The 17,677-nt window shown below is 27.7% G+C and overlaps 8 protein-coding genes across 8 annotated transcripts; all 8 read right to left on the bottom strand. All coding sequences in view use genetic code 12, as the record gives it.

Annotated features, from left to right (window-relative positions):
- Positions 1-35: 35 nt before the first annotated feature.
- On the bottom strand, positions 36-1,397 carry KGF55_000701 (RTA1 domain-containing protein; the record flags this gene model as incomplete). Its single annotated transcript, XM_051761000.1, has 1 exon — positions 36-1,397. One exon carries the CDS (start codon positions 1,395-1,397, stop codon positions 36-38), a length of 1,362 nt encoding a protein of 453 aa, XP_051616646.1.
- Positions 1,398-2,861: 1,464 nt separating this feature from the next.
- Positions 2,862-4,205, bottom strand: KGF55_000700 (RTA1 domain-containing protein; the record flags this gene model as incomplete). Its single annotated transcript, XM_051760999.1, has 1 exon — positions 2,862-4,205. One exon carries the CDS (start codon positions 4,203-4,205, stop codon positions 2,862-2,864), a length of 1,344 nt encoding a protein of 447 aa, XP_051616645.1.
- A 1,395-nt stretch (positions 4,206-5,600) lies between these two features.
- On the bottom strand, positions 5,601-7,013 carry RTA3 (Rta3p; the record flags this gene model as incomplete). The annotated part of the gene is made up of 1 exon (XM_051760998.1): positions 5,601-7,013. The coding sequence occupies one exon, from the start codon at positions 7,011-7,013 to the stop codon at positions 5,601-5,603; it is 1,413 nt and encodes a 470-aa protein (XP_051616644.1).
- Positions 7,014-8,870: 1,857 nt separating this feature from the next.
- On the bottom strand, positions 8,871-9,815 carry MAK16 (ribosome biosynthesis protein; the record flags this gene model as incomplete). The annotated part of the gene is made up of 1 exon (XM_051760997.1): positions 8,871-9,815. One exon carries the CDS (start codon positions 9,813-9,815, stop codon positions 8,871-8,873), a length of 945 nt encoding a protein of 314 aa, XP_051616643.1.
- A 617-nt stretch (positions 9,816-10,432) lies between these two features.
- Positions 10,433-10,948, bottom strand: SCP1 (Scp1p; the record flags this gene model as incomplete). Its single annotated transcript, XM_051760996.1, has 1 exon — positions 10,433-10,948. The coding sequence occupies one exon, from the start codon at positions 10,946-10,948 to the stop codon at positions 10,433-10,435; it is 516 nt and encodes a 171-aa protein (XP_051616642.1).
- A 184-nt stretch (positions 10,949-11,132) lies between these two features.
- IMH3 (IMP dehydrogenase) lies at positions 11,133-12,884 on the bottom strand (the record flags this gene model as incomplete). Its single annotated transcript, XM_051760993.1, has 2 exons — positions 11,133-12,247; positions 12,434-12,884. 2 exons carry the CDS (start codon positions 12,882-12,884, stop codon positions 11,133-11,135), a joined length of 1,566 nt encoding a protein of 521 aa, XP_051616641.1.
- A 1,368-nt stretch (positions 12,885-14,252) lies between these two features.
- Positions 14,253-15,704, bottom strand: KGF55_000695 (uncharacterized protein; the record flags this gene model as incomplete). The annotated part of the gene is made up of 1 exon (XM_051760992.1): positions 14,253-15,704. One exon carries the CDS (start codon positions 15,702-15,704, stop codon positions 14,253-14,255), a length of 1,452 nt encoding a protein of 483 aa, XP_051616640.1.
- Positions 15,705-16,845: 1,141 nt separating this feature from the next.
- RHO2 (Rho family GTPase) lies at positions 16,846-17,517 on the bottom strand (the record flags this gene model as incomplete). The annotated part of the gene is made up of 1 exon (XM_051760991.1): positions 16,846-17,517. The coding sequence occupies one exon, from the start codon at positions 17,515-17,517 to the stop codon at positions 16,846-16,848; it is 672 nt and encodes a 223-aa protein (XP_051616639.1).
- Between the last annotated feature and the right edge of the window lie 160 nt (positions 17,518-17,677).

The following is a 17,677-nucleotide window of genomic DNA, read 5'->3' as shown; positions in this document are numbered from 1 at the left end:
TGTCTAATAAATTATATAAACTCTATAAAGCTCAATTATAAAGCATTTCTTTCCGGGTTAGGAGATTTCTCCACAGCTTCATCATTAAGGGTTTCTCCGCACATTTCAAGTTCTTCTTTAGTCTCATCACTATCCTCTGAATGAACATCCATTCTTTTCCTAATTGTAGCCAATTTAACAAGATTCTTTTTACCAAATACCCATACTGGATGGAATGGAAAGAATATAAACCCTGCAATGGCTATCATAGCAGCATCTAAAACTAGTAAAAAAACTTCATGATTCATTAAGTATCCTCCAAAACCTTCAGCCAATTCAACAACTCTATAGACACATCTAATATAAATAACAATAACCGCAACAGTCATAGCTAATGGCATGTATGGAAATAACTTATGTTGACGGACAGATTCAAATCTTTTGTTATAAAACTGTTCCAAGTAAGTAGATTTATATTCTCTTACTGATTTAACATTCAATAATAATTTAAAAAAATTTGAAAACGATCTTTTTCTCAATGGATGTTTTTCGATTGCATCATCGGATTCATTTTCCATTTTTTTGAAATACAATCTATTTAAAAATTCAAACCAGAACCCCACAAATATAGTCATGGCAAAAACTTGAAGTGCAATACCAGCAATCATTGTATTAGTCCCTGGTTTTTGATCAGTATGATTTGAAGAAGCAACACTTGCAGCACCTCCACCACCAGCTTGAATTAATAATGACAAGACATCAATAGTAATGAAAAAATAGGAATAAAATAATGGAGGTAAAACTGAGAATTTCCTATCATGAATAATAACCAATTGACCAAAAAGAAAATAAATAGCAGCCATGATAAAAGCTGGAGAAATTGTTAAGCAAACTGTACTCATTAAAAAATATGGCATATATTTCGTATTTGAAAAAGCTAATACTCTTCCTAAAAATCCAATGAATTCTAATGCATATCCACAGAAGAAAGTTATATTGTACCACCAATATCTTGACCATATAACCATTCCTCCAGTATACACCATTATAATGGCATAAACTATAAGATATATTATATTTCCAGGTCTATTTAAATCATATCCAAATATATTTTCTTCATCTGCTAAATCTTTTAAATTTAAAGTAGCTTCAAATATTGCTTGAGTTGCAATACTTTGTATTGAAGATACTGTAGCAGTTGATAATACTTCCTCAGCTGATATAATTGTTAATGAAGCTTGTGCTCCCCTATAAGCTTGCGATAATGAACGTAATACAATGTAATTAGTCTCTGTTTTAGCACGCTCAATTACTGAGGAGATAGTATGCTCCAATTTTGATGCATGGGTCGTAGCAATACTTGATAAAGTTGTGGAAGTAGCTATTGATGATGGTGACCAGGTTTGCGTAATTTGCATAATGAATAAATTTGATAATTACTTAAACTCGAAAATCGATCTCAAGCAAATTATAATATAATATATGGTCTTTGATGAATTCAATCAATAATTGCTTAACATAAATCAAAAAAAGTATAAATGAAATGTGAACTTAAAAATGAACGATGTGAATGCAAAGTTGCTATAAAGGATATGATGTTGAAACTGACAAAGGATATATACGTAGGTGTGAATGGAAGATGAGTTATTGGAAATGGAAAGTTCTTTCAAGATTGGAAATTAACATGAGTTTATAACTTCGTAGATACTTAATTTATTAGATCATTTTTATCTTAGGCTAACTTTTATTATTGTTTCTATTGTTCTGTAAGATGGAATAAAAATTAGATAAAAAGTAATTGTCAAAAAGAACGTACACAATTTTGATTTGATGTAGTTAGTGTTAAAGTCAATATTAATCAAGTATATAGGTACGACGTACGAGCTCAGCCTTCCTATTCTATCCATCAATGATTATCAACAAGTCTATATTCAAAAAAAATTTGACACGATTATTAGAGGATTTACTAATAGATGAACGGCTCAACTGCAACACTCGGTGCAATTGAATTGCTAATCTTTAGCATTTATTTCAATTTGATTAACGTATAGAATCATTTAACATAGTAGACTACCACAATGTCTTTGATAAATGCTATAATTAAACGAATGGGTTGATATTTTGAATAGTGACATCACCTTTTTTTGAACCAAATATTGAGCATCATTGGATTTTATAAAATACAGGTACAACGGATTATTATTTGAATGAAAGAGTGAAAGAAAAAGCAAAACTGGGGTTCGTTTTTCTTGTCATTAGGAATTGCAAATCTTTTAATTTTTACGGCTTTATCTTACAATAAGTTTGCTTAAACTGGTTTATAAATTCAAGAAAGAAAGAGCAAGTCAATTCTCTTGTAAATCATTCCAAGAAATTTTTATCTCCGTTTAAGATATCTGCTTGAATACGGTAACTCGTGGTAAGCGTGTCGAGGATTGAAGTTAGCTACTTCAGGTAAATATGAGTTCAAGATTCCTAATATTGTAATAATTTCAGAAAGTTGTAAGACTTAAAGATTTTTCAAAATATTGTAGATCTTTAAATCAAAAAGTTGACACAAATGAAAAATCTGTCAATGTCAAAATTTGTTATTAGACATTAAAATACGAATCAAATATTTCTAAATATAGATAATAGATAAGTACAATACATTAAATGAGTTTATGGCTTTTACTTTCAATACAATAATGTAGAGAATCACAAATCAGATTAATTTATGGTTGATAAATCTAGAGCACGATGTGAAGAAAAATATATTTAGTACGCAAAACAAACTTATAAATATGTGTTTCAAATTTATATATCATATGCAGTAAATAAACAAAAAACAAAAAGTTTGCACAATATCAACCAAGGAAAATCAAAAATAAACTCTCATAAAATTACAACAAATCCCTTCTACGTTGCTTCTCTTCATGATCTAAAATGTCTTCATTAAAAATGTTTGTGTCGTCGAATGTTTCAATTTCATTTTTATCTAATTTTTTTCTAATTGAAGCTAATTTGACTAAATTTTGTTTACCAAAAACCCAAACAGGATGAAATGGGAAAAAAATGAATCCAGCTATAGCTATCATTGTTGCGTCCAAGATTAATAAATAAATTTCATGTGTCATTAAATAACCACCATAACCTTCAATTAATTCCACCACTCTATAAACACATCTGATATAAATAACAATTACAGCAACAGTCATAGCTAATGGCATATATGGAAATAATGTATGTGAACGAATTGTTGCATATTTTGAATTGTATAAACTTTCTAAATATACCAGTTTATAAGTTTTCACTGATTTGACATTAAACAATAATTTAAAAAAATTCAGAATTGATCTTTTCCTCAACGAATATTTCTCCGTAATTGTTGATGGTTCATTATTAAACTTCTTGAAATACAACCTATTGATAAATTCCAACCAAAAAATAATAAATAAAGTCATTGCTGCAATTTGACAAACTATACCACCAATCATTATATTATCTCCTACTTTAGAGTTTGAATGATTATTTGCATTCATACTTGCAACAGCACCGCCAGTAGCTTGAATTAAAATTGATAAAATATCAATTGTTATAAAAAAATATGAATAAAATAAAGGAGGTAAAATTGAAAACTTTCTATCATGTATAATAACCATTTGACCAAATATAAAATATATTCCTGCCATTATAAAAGCTGACAGAATAGTTAAACATACATTATTCATTAAAAAATAGGGTAATGATGAATAATTTGAAAATGATAATACTCTACCCAAAAATCCAATAAATTGTAATGCATAACCACAGCAGAATGTAACATTAAATGCCCAATATCTTGATCTTATTATCATTAAACAGAAATATAACATGAGTATTGAAAACACACTTAAAAATACAATATTTGCAGGTTTATTTAAATAATATCCATAGATGTTTTGATCCCATTCTAGCGCCTTTAAATTTAATGTAGCATCAAATATGGCTTGAGTAGCTGAACTTTGAATTGTTGCTTCAGTAGCGGTAGCTAAAATTTCTTCTGCTGAGATGATTGTTAATGAAGCTTGAGCACCTCTATAAATTTGTTGGAGATTTTTCAAATTATAAATATCGGTTTCTGTATTAGCTTTATTCATAATTGATGATACTGTTGCAATTAATTTGGGTGCATTAGTTGTTGCGATACTCGACAAAGTCGTAGCTGAAGGATATGAACTTGGAGTCCAGGTAGTTGAAATATCCATATTTATTTTATTTGGTTAGTCTAATGAACGTTTCGTAGTTGCTGAAAAATTTTTCAGAAGTAATTTCAAATTCAAGTAATTTTCATCTAAATATATAATCACAAGTGCCTTTTAGATACTTTGAACTAAATTAGGAGAAATAATAGCTATAAATCTAATGGTGATGTAGATTATTGAATGAAAAAGTATTTTTGGAATATATTTAAGGGGTATGTTGCAAAACGTTTTTGTGCAACACTCGATTTTTTATTTGAAACACTCAGCCTTTCACTAGCTGAAATTCATTATAAGACCATTGGATCAAAAATTCGGTAGAATCACTCATTGTTTGTACCAAAAATGGATTTACTGAAACCAGGCTATATACGAAATGAATTTTTAGACGGCTTTATAAGTCAGTCTTTTATAGTTCCACAACTTTTGTCGTAGGACATCAGATTTTATTCTTGTTTAGATTTTTAGTATTTTTGATCAATAACAACTAAGTCGAGGTTAAGAAACTTTCTTTGCTTCTAAAAATAGTTTTTAATACCACTAACTCCGCATTCACGTAGAGAATAATTTGATGTATACTTATATCCATTCACTAATGTATGCGGCTATGGTGAAACTATGTAACTATGTTGAATAAAAGATTTTGCTAAGTACTGTATATGATTTTTGAACTTATCGAAAGATTGAGATTGGTATGGCTATTTTTGATTACTTTAAAAAATTGGTGAAAAGTTTGGCTTTCACTCAAGTCGTTGAAAATTGAAATATACTCAAATTGAATTAAGTTTCTTTTTAATACTATCAATCTCAGTAGTCTGTTGAGCAACCAAATTTGATTTTTCATTAGAGTTAGCTGATTTCGCATTATCAACCTCAAAATTTAGCTTGATTTGGATAATTTATATCATCATTTCTATAATTCATCATTAGTAAAATCATTGAGTAATCTGAACCCATTTAGTAAAATGGTTCATAAACCTCAATCAGTAAGACACATAGCAGCATTCAAACTCATGTCATAAACATAACGAGGTATTACATATTTTTTGAAACATTGAGACAATTCAAGAACCTTTATTACACTTATATTATTGACTAGTGAATTCAACTAACCCCGAAAACTCAAGCACCGAAAAATTTGCCAAAAATATAAAAAAGGAATCGAATGGGATGAAATCAATGGAGCAGTATTAACATAAAGAGATTGTTTTATCTCCCAGTCACTCTCCGTACTTGGTTACAAGAAGAAAAAGTAATTACGTAAATAATAATATGATTTTGATAAGAATTAAGCTTTGTAAGAGAATAAAAAATAACAAGAGTAGTAGTAATAAACTCGTAAAATTTTGATTCCATATATTTTAAATTAAACTTTACGAACTTTAACTGCTATTTATGGTATCATTCTTTGATAACATTTCCAGCGTTATTCATCTTCAACATATTTTCTTCAGAATGAGTGGGAGTATTACAAAAAGTTTCATCATTTATATCTTTTTCATTTTCAAATTTTTCATTATTTTCATTTAATTTTTGTTCTTCAATAATTTGTTTTTCATCATCATTATTTTTTATATTTTTTAATCTTATAATATTATTTGAACCTAATGCAAAAACAGGATGGAAAGGCATCAAGATTAAACATGCAAGAAAACACATTAATGCATCTAATATCATAATATAAACTTCATGAGTTATTAAATATCCATCAAATCCTTCCGCTAATTCAACAATTCTATAAATTGATCTAACATATATGAAACTAACAGATAATGTAATAGCTAATGGAAAATAATTATATAATTTTCTTTGTCTAATTTCTTTATATTTTGGATTATAAGATGGTTCCAAAAATTTTTCTCTATATATTTGAGCTTCTTTTGTATTAAACAATAATTTAAAGAAATTTTTGAAACTTGGTGCGAATCTGTACTTCTCGTCTATATTTCTCGCAGATTTGAAATAAATATTCCATAAAAATAAAAACCATAAAATAAGATATATAGACATTGAAAATACTTGAAATGCAATACCTGTTGTCATAACAGCAGTTCCTGGATCAGCATCTTCATAATTTTGAGCAGCTACTGCAGCAATACCTCCTCCTACAGCTTGTATTACTAAACTTATAATATCACAAGCCATAAAAATATATGAATAAACCAAAGGTCTTAATAAACTATATTGTCTTCCCATAATAACACATAATAAAGCAAAAAGATAATATATACCACCCATGAGGAATGCTGGACTAATGGTTAACGATATTAATTGTAATAAATAAAAATTAAAATCAGTCATATCTCCAAAACTTAAAACTCTTCCTAAATATCCCAAGAATTCTAATGCTGTACCACAAACAAATGCGATATTAAACCACCAATATCTTGATTTATAACAAACTATTAGATAAAATGCAAATTGTATAGCAAACACAACTAGAAATATAATATTTGCAGGTCTACTTAATCTATCAATATCATAAACATTTTCATCTCTTGATAATGCTAATAAATTTTCAGTCAGTTTCCATATAATTTCAGTTGCTTGAGATTTTATTTGTTCATTAGTTGCAGTTGCAATTAAATTTTCTGCCAGTATTATACTTAATGAAGCCTGTGCACCTCTTATAACTCTTGAAGCAGAAACATAATCTTCATTATTAATTGTAGATCCTTTTACTGATAATGTGTGAAAAGCTTGTGATAACAGATATTCTAAAGCTGAAGCAGCTGCTGTTGATATGGAACTAAGGGTGGTTGATGTAGGAGTTGTACTTGGTGACCAAGAAGTTATTGAAGCAAGTCCTTCCATAATAGATTTTTATTATAAATTAATTGAATGTTACTTTTCGGATAGTTCTGATATTTTGATCTTTATGTGAGATGATTTTAGATGTAGTGGAAGCTAAATTTTGAAAGATTGATTTTGGCTAATGAATATGTATAAGAATTATGATAATTAAATGAAAGATTGAAATGCTGTTAGAATGATAAACGGGGAATGGAATGGTTTAAATAGATTTACAGGAACATTATAATTTGAAAATTTTACAAAATTTAGTAAATAAAATTTAAAATTAATTGGTATTGTGATATTAAATGTATAATGTATTAAAATTATAAACCTATTGTTATTTTGCTAAAATGAAACTTAAAAAAAAATTGAAGCTATAAACAAACTACGAAGATACCTTACTACCTCTACTTTACTACAAAGAGATAAGGGCTTATGTTGTTCTGATATTCCAGTTAGTCTCTTAACTTGTTACAAATTTAGAAGATGAAACAAATGAAAAATAATTCCGTTGTTTGAAGTTTCAGTGTTTAAGCGGCTTTTAAATAATTTTAGATCTGTTTTATGCATCAATTATTAATTTTGAAAAAGATCGGAAATTGTTAAACGCAACTGACATATGATTATTTCCACAATACATCTGAACCCTTTGAAGACCTGGTGAGCACAGGATTAATTAGACTAGAAAGGCTAGATATTGCTTCGTTAACTACTACAATGCATTTGTTACTTCAATAAATCGTGTTTCATATGTGATTGAAAAAATAATTGGTTCAATCCGATTTGTATTATAAATGTTACAAAAGCGATTTTAACGGGTAGAAAAAAGACGTTTTATTATATCTTTTAACAAAGGTTTACATCCGCTCCTTTTAATCTTTGACTTGAATAGCGATTTTAAACTATTTTAAACTTATAAACTAAATCCATTAGAACGCTGAATTAATCACTCTTCAATCACATGAGGCTATGCTATATCCCACACTTAACTTATCAGAAACGTGTAGTTTTCGTAATTTTTATCTAGTCGTTACAAACTCCGTAGTTGTATGGATTTATCTGGTTATATAATTCGATTTTAATCGCGTAAGTTTTGTACGAGTTGTTCAGCATACAAGTTATATTAAATCCTAACGGTTTTATTCAATAAACAAACCCACACGATTCATCTTGCGTTTTTCATGGCTTAATCATCATCTAATAATTTTGATTTTACGACTCGAGGATTAATTTTGTAGCAGGAGTTAAAAGAATGCCTTACGTGTGCGGAATTAAGATCTCAAATCTAAACTTCATATCACAAAACTTTATTATGGATCTAAATTTAGATAAATATACACCATCTTAAATTCAACAAGATACAAAAAAGTATTTCATAAAGGGCTGAACCATCCAGGCTTAGAAAAAACTGGAAAAAACAAATAAATAATGTATTAAAAGCAAGACGTTTAGTTGAATCACTTTTATGATAAGAACTAATCACTTTACGGCTATATTTATGACCGCGAATTAGGATCGGACAGTAATAATGGATTTTCATTTCAATTTACATAATGGTTATAGATAACCACTTCAATTCATATAAGAAACCACTTCATGATGATAATTCCGTTTATTCTTATCAAAATCGCGTATTGCTATAGCAATAGCAATATAGCAATACGTCGTGAACTCCCTGTAATAGTGCCCTATGAGCTGACAATGAGTATCAGAACGAACTCGATTAGTTAGTTGAAATATACGAACAAAATTGAAGCTTGTAATCGCAATATAACGATTTCACAAATGAAGAAAGATTTTGTAAAATAGAGTGACCATAAGTGATCACTGGACTTAATTATAGATTTGACATAACTAACATTATGCATGCATTATCTATATGGCTATATTTGTTTGTAATGGTTCTTCTTCATATTCAATCTCCACTCTTGGTTTTCTCTTTTTCTTTTGTTTAGATTTACTATCTTCTGCTTTTCTCTTTCTTGATACTCCATCTTCATTTTCGTCTTCATCGTCATCACTTTCATCATCATCATCATCACTTTCATCCCCACTTTCTTCATTATCACTTGAATCATCTAACCATTTTTCTAAATCTTCCATATCTACAATTTCATCATCCCCAGAATCTTCAACATATTCAACTTGTCCCATATCTTCTTCATCTTCTTCTTCATCACCACTTTCTAATTCAAAATCTTCTTCATCATCAAATTCTTCTTCTTGTTCAACTTCATCAACTTTTCCTAAAACTTTTTTCCAAATATTTTCATCAACATTTAATGGTTTATCACCATATGCTCCACTTTTTAATCTTTCTAATAATTCTTTTTCTATAGCTTTTTCAATTTTTGCTGCAGCTAATGCTTTTCTTTCTCTATTTTCTTCTCTTCTTTTTATTTTGGGGGCTATTCCAACCATTGTTCTTTCTTCATCATTTAATGCTAATCTTCTTTCTGTTATTGCTACTTGAGTTAATCTTGTTAATCTTTGTTTACATTTATGTATTAAAAATTTTTGCCAATACATTAAATGATGATCAACTTGTTTTAAAGCTTTATTATAATTTTTTGATAATTTTATTCTTTCCCACCATCGATTTGGCATATGAGCTCTTTCTGCAGTTTTCATATATAGATACAATTTTCCATCAACATTTTTTATAGTTGCATATCTTGCATTTGCTAATGGACATGATTGTCTTGAACATAAACCTGTTACATTATATTCATTTCGACAAAAATTTTGATTTTTATCTGTTTTAATTTTAAATGCACAGAATTGATTATTTATTACTTGCCATATAACTTCGTCTGACATTTTATTGAATTGTTTCTATGAATATCTATAAATTAAATATATTGAATGAAATGAATGTAGTTATTAAATAAATTAAATTATGCAAATGAATGTGAGTCAAGTTTCGCTTTTTTACCCTCTCTTTTTCAAGTTATTTGTCAATACAATTGGATATTCCCTGGATGCTATGCTCTATTATTAAAATATGATTAATCCTAATGAATGATATTTTATTTGGTATTGATTTTCAAGTTGTATAATAAATCAAGAAGAGAAGAGATGAGAATAAAAAAATAAAATTAAATTTAGTTAGACGTAATCAGAATTAAACCTGTATATAAAACTTTATCAAATATATAGAATATATCAACACTCTAAAAGCATAAGCAAATATCGATTGATAGTTATCTTTAAACTACATCTATCAGTTCTCAGGATTATCTACTTGAATTATGACCTTAAACCAAGTTTGATATTCATTGCACTTCCAGCATTGAAAGTCAAAATGAAAATCAAGTGTTCTTACTTTCAAAAACAACTTGATACCTCTAGTTTACCAGGAAGATGAATGACTTGAACTCCTCCTATATATACGTACTCAACGTGTAATTTTCCATTTGTTTAGTCGAAACTTAGCCTTAACCTTTTAAATTTCTCGGTTTATTAGGAACAACAGGTTTAATTTTAACCTTTTTAGGTCCAATAACTTCATTAAACACTTGAGGTTCCAAATTATTAACAATTCTTGAAAATGACATTAAACAAATACAAATAGAATAAGGATCTTTTTTTTCAAATAAATCAATAGTTTGAAAAATTTCATCTTCTGGTACTTTTATAATTTTACATAATAATAAAAAATTATTTATATTTTCCATTTGGATAAATGGCATTGATGATGATTTGTATTTTGTTGTTGGATTGCTGGGTATATTGGTTAGAAGTTGTCCTAATTTACAAAGTATTTCTCCATCATGTAATAAATCTAGTAGGTCTAATTTTGTATATGGAACGTCTGTTGTTGAGTATTTTGGAAGCAAGTTTGGATTATGTGTTGATAGTAGATTGAATAAATAAGTTTTTACATCTGGTTCGAGTTTGTGGTATCGCAGTAGTCTGCTTTGCGTTAGATCATCATCTAGGTGTTTTGACATTGATTGATTAACGTTGTATAGATTGGTGATAAGAAAAATGAAAGAGACTAGTTATTCGAACGAGAGAAAAACATTTTCATGACGTAAGAGTAAAACGAGCTTTAAACGATCTTAATGCAGTTAAAAAAAATCAATCTGTATTAGTTTACTATTTTGAAGTCTCTATCTATAAGCTAGATAAGAATTAATTATGTAAAGTTTTTTCATATGAATGTAATCCATGAACTCCACCTTCAAATTGAGCAGAAGCAGTTCTAAATTCAAATCTAACATCACCATTATCAACTTTTTGTCTTAATTCAATTAATGATTGAATACCTATATCTTGTAAAGAATGTTGTAAACCATTATATAAATAAGGTATAAATTTTGTAATTGAACCTTTATCAACAACTGATCCACTAACACCTTGAGCAACAAATACTTTATCAGATTCTGAAAAATATCTTGAAGTTGAAGCATTAGCATTATTACTTGTTTGTTGCATAGCATCTATTGATCCCATACCTCTATAAGATTTTAATCTTTTACCATCTCTATAAAAATAATCACCTGGAGTTTCTGCTGTACCAGCTAATAATCCACCCATCATTACACATGAAGCACCTAAAGCTAAAGCTTTTGATATATGACCAATATTTCCTATACCACCATCAGCAATACATGGAATACCAAATTTATTAGCAAATTCAGTAACTCCATAAACAGCAGTACCTTGAGGTCTACCACATGCCATAACTTCTTGAGTAATACAAATTGAACCTGATCCCATACCAATTCTTAAAGCATCTGCACCAGCCTCAATTAATAAAGCTGCTTGTTCTCTTGTTACTACATTACCTGCAATAACTTGTAAATCTGGATATTTATTTTTAATCCATTTAAGCATATTAATTTGAAAAGTAGATGAACCATTTGATGAATCGATTACAACAACATCTAAACCTGCTTCAACTAATTTATCTAATCTTTCTTTATCTGCATCCATAGTACCAATAGCAGCACCACATAATAATTGTTTTGAATCAAAAGATTTTGATGCATTTGGATAATTTTGATTTTTTTGTAAATCAGTTAATGAAATTAAAGAAACTAAATTTCCCTCTGAATCAATAATTGGTAATTTTCCTTTTTTTGATTTTCTTAATATTTCATTACCTTCAGTTAAAGTTATTCCTTTCTTACCGGTAACTAATTCAGTAGTCATTACTTTTGATACTGAATCTTCATTATTTTCATGAAATTGTACATCTCTTGCGGTAACTATACCTACTAATTTTCCTCCAACTTTTCCATTTTCTAAATAACTATTGTTAGTATAAGAAATTCAAATAGCTAAAATTCATTGTCATTTTTAGTCAGGAAATTAAAAGTTTCCTCAACATCGTTTGATGTAATTCGGTAGAACGAAAGTTATTAAATATTGAGTTGTTCATCAGTTAAAAGCTTTTGACAATAAAAGTTCTTTAAAAGATTAAAACATACCAGTTACTGGGAATGAAGTAAAACCTAAATCCTTCTTCATTCTTTTAACAGCTCCAACAGTAACATCAGGATTTATAACAATTGGATCATTAATGAAACCATTTTCATATTTTTTAACTTTTTTAACCATTTCTGCTTGTTCTTCAGCAGTACAATTATGATGAATTATACCAATTCCACCTAAAAGTGCCATATGAATAGCCATATTTTCTTCAGTAACAGTATCCATAGGACTTGAAACAAATGGAGAATTTAATATAATCTTTTTGGTTAATTTACTTTCTAATTTAACATTCGTACTTGGAAAATCAATAAGACCAGGTAAAATTAAAAAATCATTATAAGTTAATCCACCAAAATTAGTTGAATCAATTAATTCTTTAATTGATAAACCATCTTTTTTTGGATAATCTTTTAAATATGATGTTGCTTTTGATGCTTCTAAAACCATAGTTGAGATTAAATGTGACTGTGTTTTGCTTTAAGTATCTATGAAAGGGCAAACTTTGCCAAAAAAGAAAGAAGTAAAAGAAATTGTAAAAAGTTTTTAAAATGAAAAATTTTGTGTATAAAACAAACAATAATTTTTTTTTTTTTTTCTCCGTTGGAGATGGACTGATTACTAAAAAAAAATAATAAGCCGCATTGTTTCATTTCTTAATTGATCTTATTATTAAAGAAGTCATTTTTTACATATATTACTTAATAATTTAGATTATTGATGTTGTATTCAAACAAATAGATCAATACAACTTAATACTGTAACACCAGTCCTCCAATAATTTTCGATTCGAGCAGGAAATGAGATATAGGTTTTATCTTGAGGTTCATACGCTTCATCAAAATGTATCTCATTAAAACTTTATTTTTGTGATCTCATCTCTTTCCATCGGAGCTTAAATAGATAAGTCAATCAATAAGTGTATAATCAACATGAATTGATTTTTAAAAAACTGTTGAATTTGATGCAAATGTCAACTCAGTAAGATTACAATGAAGTTTGATGAGTCAATTTTATTAATAAAAAAAAGTCTATCATAAAAGTCTAGTTTATAATGGCACATCGTTCTAGTACCAAGATCAATTTGATGAGATCTAATTCCTTTTTTGATGATAGGCTATTGAATGATCAAAATTTTTATCCATTTTACTCTAATTGTGCAGTTATCGCTAACATTAGTTTTATCAGTTGTAAATTGTAATATGTAATAGAACTGATAAAACTAATGTTAGCGTTCATTGCCATGGACATTTAAATGGTTAAAACTTTTTCAGTCTTTTATAATAATTACTATCATTCATAGATTCTCATACAAATTTCAAGATCTCATGCAAAAAAGATTGACTGATGTCCATAAAATAATAATTCAAAACCTCTAAAAACAAAGTTAGTGATCCAAATTCAAAACTAAGGGTACAAGCTCAAGGGTCCCATCATTCATGGTTATATCAATTTAATAAAAATTCAGTGTAGCGGTTCTTTTGTTAAAGTTTCATGAATTATGGAGGATACTCCAATTTTTTTTCAATAATTTGCAAATCGAGGTAAAAGATTTCTCATCATTTCTAATATATTTTCGATTGATTATTACATGTTATGATGGGCATGAGTGTTTGGTGAAATTCAACATACTATTTTCATTATATATCTTGATACATTAGAATGAAAATGATTGAAAAATTTTGTCAGAGAATTTTTTATCTGGAGCTTTAATAAAGTCCACAAAATCAAACTACAATAGTAAAGTACATGTTTCAAAATGCATCATTTATAAAACTCTATAAAACTGTCTATTAAGATCCTCCAATGTTATATCAATTAAAATTTCTGATTTGTATTCTTACCTGAATCACTACTTGAACTATCTTCTTCATCTTCTTCTTCATCATCAGTTATAATAAAATCTTGCATAGCAATATCATTATTTAATTTATCATAATTCCCATTATTTTCAATATCTTGAATTTTTGAATCTTCTGAATTTTTTGCATCATCTTTATATTCAGGTTTAAATTTTAATATTATTATAGCATTTCCAATAATTAATGCAATACCACAAAATGATAATAAACCAGGTAAATGACCCCAAATTAATAAATCCCATAATATAGCAAATACCATACCTGAATAAGTCATTAATGAAGCTCTTGCAGCTTTAACTCTTTGAATTCCAGCAGTTAAAGAAAATTGCATAAAAAATCCAGAAAATCCAATAATTGAAAATAAAAACCATTGATAAGAATTTTGAGGTAAAACAAATGATAAAGAAGGTATAATTAAAATACTTATAAAAGTTATAATACAACAAGTTAATGCAAAATAACTTACTGATAATAATGGATGAGCATTCATTCCTATTTTTCTTAATATTATATAAACTGAACTTGCACCTAATACTCCAATTAATCCAATTACAGTTGCTAAAATTCTTTTTTCAGAAGATGAACTTTCAATTGATTCATCACCACCATTTTCTTTTTCAATTTCTTTACCAAATATAAAAGAAGGTTTTGCAATTAATAAAACTCCACCTAATGAAAAAATTGAACATATAGCTTCAAGAATTGAATATTTTTCTTTTAATATAATAAAAGCTAAAAAAGCAGTTGACATTGGAACTAAAAATGTTATTGAAACAGCATCAGATAAACTAAGATATTGTAAAGAAAAATACATTCCAAAAACTCCAAAAAATCCAACTATACCTCTAATAATTAATAATTTTCTTAATTTTGGTGGTCCAAATGGTGCTTGTTCAATTGATTTTGTTATAAACATATATATTAAACAACAAATATATGTAATAAACATTCTTACAAATAATATTTGTAATGGATGTATTGGTTCATTAAAATCTTTATTTGTTACTAATAATTTACAAGTTGTAACCATTATACTATTTAAAAATTGTGAAATTATTAATAAAGATATACCAATATTTGGTAAAATTATTGAATTATAAAATTTAGTCAAAAATTGTTTTATCTTTTGCAAGATTGGATATTTTGATTCATTATTATTTATATCTATGGTTTCCCAATCTTGATCATCTATTCTAAAACTATCTAATGAATCTGTTTTTCTATTATTAAATAAATGATCTCCTGTTATTGGAATTGCTAATGGTGTTTCAACTTCTGTTACATCATCTTGTGTTTGTATTATTATTGGATCAGTTACTAATGGTTGATTATTTAATATTGTATTACTTGGAATTTCATTGGAAATATCTTTTAAATCATCTTTATTCGGTATTGATGACTCAGCCATTAAGGATGTGATATGTTAATTTTGCTATGGAACTAATTTGTCTATTATGTCTACAGCTGTTTTGAAATTGTGAAATTGTGAAAATGTAGACGTGAATGGTAAAAAAGATAACTAAGTAATATGAAAATTGATATGAAAACTTTAATAATTAGATTCTCTATTATACTTTATTGTTCAATTGTGGAACCTTAATCTCTTCATCATTATTCTAATATTGATTACGAATTTCTTTTTATTCTATTGCCGTTTTACATTTGTGAAAAAAAAAAGTATAAATTAGGGGGCTTACATGAATAAGCTACAAGATTGATTTTAAAATTGATCAATTGAACTGAGCCATATAAATTTAGTTTTTCACTTAAATGCTTCTACAGGGCTCATTTACTTCTATTACTTATTTTTTGCTAGCTTTCTCATTTTTAACCTGAGATTTCAATAGCTGGGTTTTTATCAACATTGAAACGGAATCGATAACGGAATTCGTATGTCAAGCTAAAATTTAGAATAAGAGAATCAGCTGAAACACAACTATTCTACTGATTTCATAGAATTTTAGACTCACCCTAATCCACTCGAAAGTATATGCTAACCTATTTTATCTGATTTGGTTATTTTGTTTGTTTTATCGGTAGGCTAAACTAATTATAAAACTTAAATCCCCTTAAGATATTTTCCTATTTTTCCGATCGGATTTATTTTTTATATGAGGTTTCATGATACCGACTTTTAAAGTTTGGGTGCAAAAAGACTTCATAAATACTTCATAATTACTAAATATTTTTATTAAGTACTTGTATATAGCTAGGAAAACTACTCTAATTATTTTTGGAATCTATGAAATTCATCCAAAACATCTTATCCTCGAAATACACTAGATGTTTAAATGTGGCAATCAACAATAATTGTAACAGAATTATTTACCTAAAACACATCACATATGCATGTTTTAGTTTAACAAGGAGCTGAAAAGCTTACTGACATCCTATTAACTACCACGTCGAAAAGTTTAATCTAATCAAGGGTCAAAACTGCAATCCAACTCTAATTGTCGGGAAGTTCAATTCAAACGCATCGGATGTTCACCCATCTTAATGCCTTGAGTTTAAAAACGCTATTAAATTCAATTTTTAGTCATAATACTTCACAATATTGTACAACATCCATCATTTGATTTTTGAGATTGCATTAAACTAACTCTTACAGCATATTCAAATATATCATCAACACCTTCACCAGTTAATGCAGAACTTTCCATATAAGCTTTAGCATGAATTTGTTTAGCCATTGCTTCACCTTGTTCATATGAAACATATCCAGTTTGTCTTCTACCATAATTAAAATGATCTTTATTTAGTTCGTTGTTAGTATTATTTATATGATTTTGTAAATTTATTATATTTTTTGATAAATCAGAATTAATGTTAGCATTACTAGCATTTTGTCTTAAATCCTTTTTTAAACCACATAATAAATAAGGAGTATTTGGACAATATTTTTTAACTTCTTCAACCCATTTAGTTCTTGTATTATCTAAAGATATAGGAGTATCTAAAGCAAATGCAATTAATATAATATTTGAATTATTATAACTTAAAGGTCTTAATCTTTCATATTCTTCTTGTCCTGCAGTATCCCATAATGCTAATTGTATTGGTTTTCCATCAATTCTACAATCTGTTACATAATTTTCAAATATTGTTGGATGATATTCTGTTGGAAATTCACCTAACGTAAATACATATAATAATGAAGTTTTACCACATGCTCCATCTCCTACTATTATTAATTTTCTTCTTGTAATTTCTGTTGACATTGTAGACTGAAAAGAATTGAATATGACAAAGTATTACTACTCCTTGTGTTTATTTGGAGACTAGTAATTATGTGTGTTTGAATGTTCTAAATATTTGTTATTTTTATATATTGCTTATCACTCCTTTGAATGTAATCATATTCAAAACTATAGAAGAAAT

The sequence above is a fragment of the Candida pseudojiufengensis genome (assembly GCF_024610245.1).
Source record: "Candida pseudojiufengensis strain CBS 10847 chromosome Unknown scaffold3, whole genome shotgun sequence".
NCBI lineage: Eukaryota > Fungi > Ascomycota > Pichiomycetes > Serinales > Debaryomycetaceae > Lodderomyces > Lodderomyces pseudojiufengensis.
Note: the sequence above shows the minus strand (reverse complement) of the source record. Positions and strands in the feature narration are given on the sequence as shown.